The sequence below is a fragment of the Belonocnema kinseyi genome, chromosome 1 (genome assembly GCF_010883055.1).
Source record: "Belonocnema kinseyi isolate 2016_QV_RU_SX_M_011 chromosome 1, B_treatae_v1, whole genome shotgun sequence".
NCBI lineage: Eukaryota > Metazoa > Arthropoda > Insecta > Hymenoptera > Cynipidae > Belonocnema > Belonocnema kinseyi.
The window spans coordinates 114127982-114134863 of NC_046657.1; the positions used below are offsets into that span (position 1 = coordinate 114127982).

General features: G+C 26.5%; 1 protein-coding gene across 6 annotated transcripts in view; it reads right to left on the reverse strand.

Moving 5' to 3' along the window:
* Positions 1–6882, reverse strand: part of LOC117173971 — a 34213-nt gene that overhangs the window by 23010 nt on the left and 4321 nt on the right. For 2 of the 6 annotated variants that reach the window (XM_033362672.1, XM_033362681.1), the window contains exons 2-4: positions 6114–6170; positions 5887–5951; positions 491–700 (exon numbers count right to left, since the gene is read on the reverse strand). In XM_033362672.1, the coding sequence (XP_033218563.1) occupies positions 491–700; positions 5887–5951; positions 6114–6170 (332 nt within the window). Of the gene's footprint in view, positions 1–490; positions 701–5886; positions 5952–6113; positions 6278–6882 lie in introns of all 6 variants that reach the window. The other 4 variants (XM_033362636.1, XM_033362655.1, XM_033362646.1 and 1 more) reach the window with 2 other exon arrangements.

The window sequence follows — 6882 nt, forward strand, 5'->3', positions numbered from 1 at the left end:
CTTCCGAAAACGCACTTTTCTGAAGGATTAAAAAAACTTGAAAAGCGATTGACCAAGTGTATCGAGCTCCAAGGAGATTATGTTGAAAAATAAAAAAAAATTACCCAAAAAAAATTGTTTTTATACTTCATTCTAAGGACTTATTGAACTACCCTCGTACAACAGGGTAACTATTTTTGTCACATAATCCTTAACAAATAGAGGTATCAAATCAAAATAGTCAAAATTGACAGCAGACCATGGCCTAACCTCTTTATCATGAGTTTCGCATCGTCACACTGATAGATAATTATGAGAACCTCTGAGTCACGTGACAACAATTTGAATAAGTGTTTTACCGCCTTCAATTTCTAATAATTTTCTTTCTGTTGAATGACACAAAAGAAAAAAAATTATAACGCATCTTCGATTCAAATTAAACTGTTGCATTAAAAAATTATTTTATCTAAAATCACGAAACAATCTTATTAAATGTGTAACATGTACTTACAACTTCATTTTGTAGAAGTGGTCCCCGAGAAGAAATGCCCCGTCTAATATCAGAGAGTTGAGTGAGCTGAGGATCAGGTCTTTGACTACTGGTGGATGGTTCTAGTGAATTTTTAAGTTGCTCATTTGAACTCGTGGAAGATATCAATGACAACAGTTCCGGGTCATCCACGCGTATAGAAACATTGCATATGTCAGACAATGGGTCGGTCTGAAATAAAACAGCAAGCTCGTGGAACAGTATTTCAAAATGACGTACAATTTAGCAGTACTTAATAAGGGAGCGTATTTAAATTACGTAACAGCTCGGGGGGGGGGGGGGGGGGGGGGGGATTTTTTGCAAATTCGCACAAAATTTCTCCTTAAACAATCTTTTTAGTTATAAATCTTATTATTTGGTTGACAATTTAACGATTTTCTTAAAAATACATCCTTTTTTGTTGCGAATTAAACTGTTTTGTTAAAAATTCGTCTTATTAGGTTAAAAATTCAGCTCTTTACGTAGAACATTAACCTTTTATTTAAAATTCATACTTTGTTACTTATAAGTGAACTGAAATCTTTTTTTGGATGAAAACTATTTTTTCGGAAAATTTGTCTTTCTGGTTTAAAAGTTCATCTTTAACAGTATAAATATTGCATCTTTCTTGGAAAAAATGCAACTGTTTTGTTGAAAATTAAACTATTTCCTAGAAAAATTACTTTGATTTATAATTCGCCTTTTTGTGTTGAAAAGTCAATTCAACTCTTTTTGAATGAAAATTCCCTTTTTTTTTAAATTTTTCTTTTCGATTTCAAAATTTACCTGTTTCAGCAGAATATTTATTTTTCTAGGACAAAAATGCAACTGTTTGGTTGAAAATTTCACAACCTTGTTAAAAAGACATACTTATTGGTTAAAAATTCGATTATTTAACATAATATTAACTTATTGTTTACAATTCTTATTTTGGTGTTGGAAAGTGAACTGGAATCTTCTTTAGATGAAAATTTAACTATTTTTTTATGTTTCATTAATTCATCTGTTTTAGAATGAATTTCATCTTTCTTCAATAAAAATGCAATGGTTCGATTGAAAATTCAACCCTTTTTGAAAGTTTGTCTTTTTAATTTTTAAATTCACCTGTTTTAGCAGAAATCACATCTTTCTTGGATAAAAATGCAACTATTTGGTAGAGAATTCAACTATTTGGTAGAGAATTCAACTATTTGGTTCAAAATTCATTCTTTCTGCTTGAAAAAATTCGTCTTTTTGGAGTTCAAATTTAATTTTCTTTGTAGAAACTTATTTTTTGTTAAAAAATTCATATTTTGATCTTGAAAAGTCAACTGGAATCTTTTTTTTAATGAAAATTCAACTACTTTCTTGAACTTTTTTTTTTTTTAACAAAAATTCATCTGTTTGAAGCCTTTGCGGCATAGTGGTAACCCAGATTACCATCTTTTTTATTCAATACTTTTTTCTCTATATTCAGTGTTTTTGAAGTAATATCAAAAAAAGTCTTATTCATATATTTGAAGCATTATAGAACATAAAAAAATTATGACTAACGCATTGCGTAAAATTATAAATATAAATTTAAAAATGCAAAAAATCAGTCTTTTTTACGAAAGAATTCATTTTGGAACGACTTATTGAATAAATTAGAATAAAACCGATTACTATGGAGTTTTTGGGGTTTAAAATTAATGGATTTTCATGAAACTTGGAATCTGCGGGTTTTTGGGGTCTCGATAACGAATCTGAAGTCAGATTTTAAAAGTTCAACATGGCGGATCCAAAATGGTGGACAAATTTTAAACCCATTCCGCCATATTGGATCCGCAATTTTGAATTTTTCAAATCGGTCTCTGGATTCGCACTCGGCGACCTCAGAAATCTTCGAGTAACAAATTTTATAAAAATCCAACAACTTTTAAAAAAATTGTCCGCAATTTTGGATCCGCCATTTTGAATGAGTACGGAATTCAACTATTTGGTTACAAATCATCCTTTAGGGTTGAAAAAATGTGTCTTTATAGACCGAAAATTCAATCTTCTTTGTAGAAACTTATTTTTTGTTGAAAAATTCATATTTTGATCTTGAAGAGTTAACTGGAATCTTTTTTGTATGAGAATTCCACTATTTAGAATTTTTTACATAAAAATTAATATGTTTTAAGGTAAATTTGAACTATTTTGTTAAAAAATCATCCTTTATGGTGGAAAAACGGCATCTTTTTGGATTGAAAATTCCTATTTTTACGTAGAAACTTTTTATTGTTATTAAAAAATTCGTATTTTGATTTTAAAAATTCAACTGAAATCTTTTATGGATGAAAGTTCACTCATTAAAAATTTTTTTAAAATAAAAAATCATCTGTTTAAAGAGAAATTTTATCTTTTTGGATAAAAATTCAACTTTTTAGTAGAGAATTCAACTATTTTGTTAAAAAGTCAACTGTTTCGTAAAAAATTCTTCTTTTTGGATTGAAAATTCTGTTTCTTTCGTAGAAACTTATTTCTTCTTTCAAAATTCATATTTTAATCGTGAATGGTCAACTAAAATCTTTTTAAACAGAAAATTCAACTATTTGTTTGAAAATTTATCTTTTAGATTTAAAGATTCATTTATTTTAGTAGAATTAGAATTTGTATATGAAAATGCAACTTTTTGGTCAAAAATCATTCTTCTTTTTTAAGTATTTAACTATTTTCTTTGAAAGATTTGGTTCAATCAATTTCTTAAAAAATATTTTTTTTTAAGATTTATATTTTCAGTTGAAACTCATCTCTATGCCTGAAAGTTTAAATATTTTGTAGAAAATTAATCCTTTTTAATCAAAAATCCAACTACTTTGGTCAAAGTTAAACTACATTATTAAAAACTTTTTTTTTTGATTGAAGGCTTACGTCTTTGGTTGAAAATTTAAATGTTTATGGAAAAGCCTTTTTTTGGTTTAAATTAAATTTTTTAATTGAAAACGTAATTTAAAAATTTTTTAAGATTGATTTTTTTTTGAAAATTCTCCTTTTTTGGTAAAAAAAATTAATTATTCTTAGTTTAAAATACCATTAATCAATTAAATAATAATAAAATTATTTTTTTACTAAATTCGTATTTATTGTTTAATATTCAACCTTTGTAGAAAAAATTTGTGTTTCGGGATTAAGGTTCAACGATTTAGATCAACTTTATTTCTTTCTTGAGAGAAAAATCTTTATGTGTTGAAAACCACGGTTCTTAAATTCCCGAGAATTTAAGTTCAGGTTATATAACCGATAATATGTCAGAATTTAGGAGAATTTAAAAGAGTGTAAGAATTTATGATTTTTAACAATATTTTTATTGTTCAGGTTATATCAACGGTTGAATATAAATTATTTTCTAGCTCAGACATATTCAGAAATTTAAAATATGCAAAGCAGTAGCTCATTAATTATTTAACACTGTTAGAACAAAACTCTATCCACAAAATTCAATTGCCTCACATTACTTAATAAATACCACGAAGTAAAACAAGAAGACCCCACTCCAGGAAAACTTAGACGCGTGATATTTTCAAAATTCTCTGATTTTTCAACTCATTTTTCATGCCAAATCATTAATATTCAAATGCCAGCATTTTAATCTTATGATATTTTTACCATAGAATATTTTATAAGTGGAATAAAACAGTGTTTCATATAAAAATAAAATTTTTTCAAATGTATTAATTTAAAATAAAACAAAAAGTTTTTTCTACTTTAAAAGATAACTCTTTAACAAAATACTAAAATTTTTAACATAATAGTTGAATATTCGACCTAAAAAGACAAACTGCTAAAGCCAGAGTGTCATAGTTTATATTTTAATAAAAAAAAGATTTAAATTTATACGACAAAAGAAAGGAATTTTAAAACCAAAAATACGAATTTTCAAAAAAGATTTTTTACAGAAAAAATAAATAAAAGTTTATCTAAATTATTGAACAAATTTTTAACTAAAAAATATCAATCTTAAAAAATGCAAAAGTTACATTATTTGTTAAAAAATTAATTCTAAACCAAACAAAAAAGAAGTATTTTCCAATAAACAAATAAATTTTCAACCAGACATAAGCCTTCAATAAAAAAATTTCACAATGTAGTTTAAATTTGACCCAAGTAGTTTAATTTTCAGTTAAAAGATTAATTTTTAACAAGATAATTAAACTTTTAACCAACGACATAAATTTTCAACTTAAAATATAAATCTTTAACAAAAAAAGTGATTTCTGAACAAAGCGATTCAACCAAATGTTTAAAACAAATTGTTTGAATTACCAAGCAAAAAAGAACGATTTTTAACCAAAAAGTTGCACCTTCATACAAAAAATGAAATTTCTTCTATAACAGATGAAGCTTTAAATCAAAAAGATAAATTTAAAAAAAAATTCTTGAATTTTCTGTTGAAAAAGATGTTTATCGAGTTTTCACGATTACACTATGAATTTTTCAACAGGAAATAGTTTTCTACCCAAAAAATTAAATTTTTAATCCAAAAAGACGAATTTTTAACCAAAAAGGATGACTTTTTAACAAAATTACTGAACTCTCTAACAAATAGTTGCATTTTAATAAAAAAAATGAAATTTATCTTAAAGCAGAAGGATTTTTTATTACAAAAAAGTTGAGTTTTCATCCAAAAAAGATTCCAGTTAACTCAGTAACAATAAAAAAATTCAATTCTTGTATCAAAAAAAAAAAGTTTCTACGAAAAAAATTGAATTTTCAATCCAAAAAGACGAATTTTTGACAAAATAGTTAAATTCTATACGAAATAGTTACATTTTTATACAAAAAAGATCAATTTGGTACAAAAAAAGATAAATTTGTAATAAAAAACAAATTTTTTTATAAGTGGAACTTTCAGCCAGAAAATATTTCAGTCCATTTTTCAACACAAAAATATAAATTTCAAACAAAAAGTAAATTTTCTACGAAATAGTTAAGTTTTCAAGAAAATAGTACAATAGCTTAATTTCTAATTAAACACATGCATTTTTATCCAAAAAAAAGATTCAATTTCTGCTAAAACAGGTAAACTTTAAAATAAAAAAGAGAAACTTTCAAAAAAAGAGTTGAATTTTCAACCGAAAAGTTAACAAACAAAAATCAATTTTCTACTAATTAAAATAAATCCTGAGATTCTCATAAAATAAATAAAATTCTCATCATTTTAGGCTAAAAAATCAACTATTATGTTGAAAATTTGAGTATTTTGTTAAAGAGTCATCTTTTATAGTAGAAAATAATTTTTGTGTTTAAAATAAAGTAACTAATTTAAAAATTTTAAACTTGCATCTAAAATGCTATTTTATCCAATATTTTGTTAGGGTTTTTTACAGGAGGGAGGGCGTCCCAGAGAGGGCCTATAAATTTGAGCAGATACTTACCCGAGGCTGCACAATATTTGGCGCGTGGTATATGACATTAGCTGCCGATGGGGATTGAACTGTATCTGAAATAGCGAATGTAGAAATTTCTTATATTTACACTAAATCATAAGGTGAAAATTTTGTATAAAAAAGTGAATTAATTGCTGCGGTGAAGAAAAAAGGTTGAGAACGACATAAATAATACAATGATAACTTCACTTTCTTACTTAATTTTCTTTTCTTACCTAGTCTCTGATGCTTTGTAGGAGGACATTGGCAATAATCGCAGGCTTGTCCTCTCTCTTTAACATATTCAAAAGCGTCACAATCACAATCCTTACATGCCCCTCTCTTCACGTTACGACTATCAATATTAGAAGACCTCATGATCTTTAAAGAAATACAATTCCTGTTTAAAATTAGATCAATAGCTTAATTTTTTGATGCTCATTTATCAATAAAAATTTTCTTTTTTCAGAGTTAAAAATATCTGCCTACAGGTCAATTTAATTTGTAAGCAGGAACATACGGTACTTCAAGAACATAATGTTTTTAAAAAGTTTAAAATAAGTTGCTATAAAATGTAAAAAAAGAGTTGAAAAGGTCACTTAAAACTAAAACATTTCCGCAATAGCTCTTTACGTTTATAAATTCCATTGAATGTGATTATTGAAGTTTTCATTGAAAAAAAAGCGAAGGAAGTTTGACAATTGAACAGAAGTTGAAAGCAATTTGAGAAATCATGTTGGTACTCCTGTTTGCATTTATGATATTCAAGGACTTGGTTTTCTACAATCTACCAAATTGGCGCCCTTACCCAACGTTGTCAAATTGCACGGAAAATTATTTATTTTACTTTATTAATCAGTTTTTCAATTGAATTTCTTGGATTTCAGAGCAAATATCTCGGATTTATGTCCTTGTACTAGGTTAGGGAGCGTTCATATATTACGTAAAATTAAAGGGGGGGGAGTCGAGTTTCGTTACGGTCTGTTATCTAATAGGGGGGGGGGG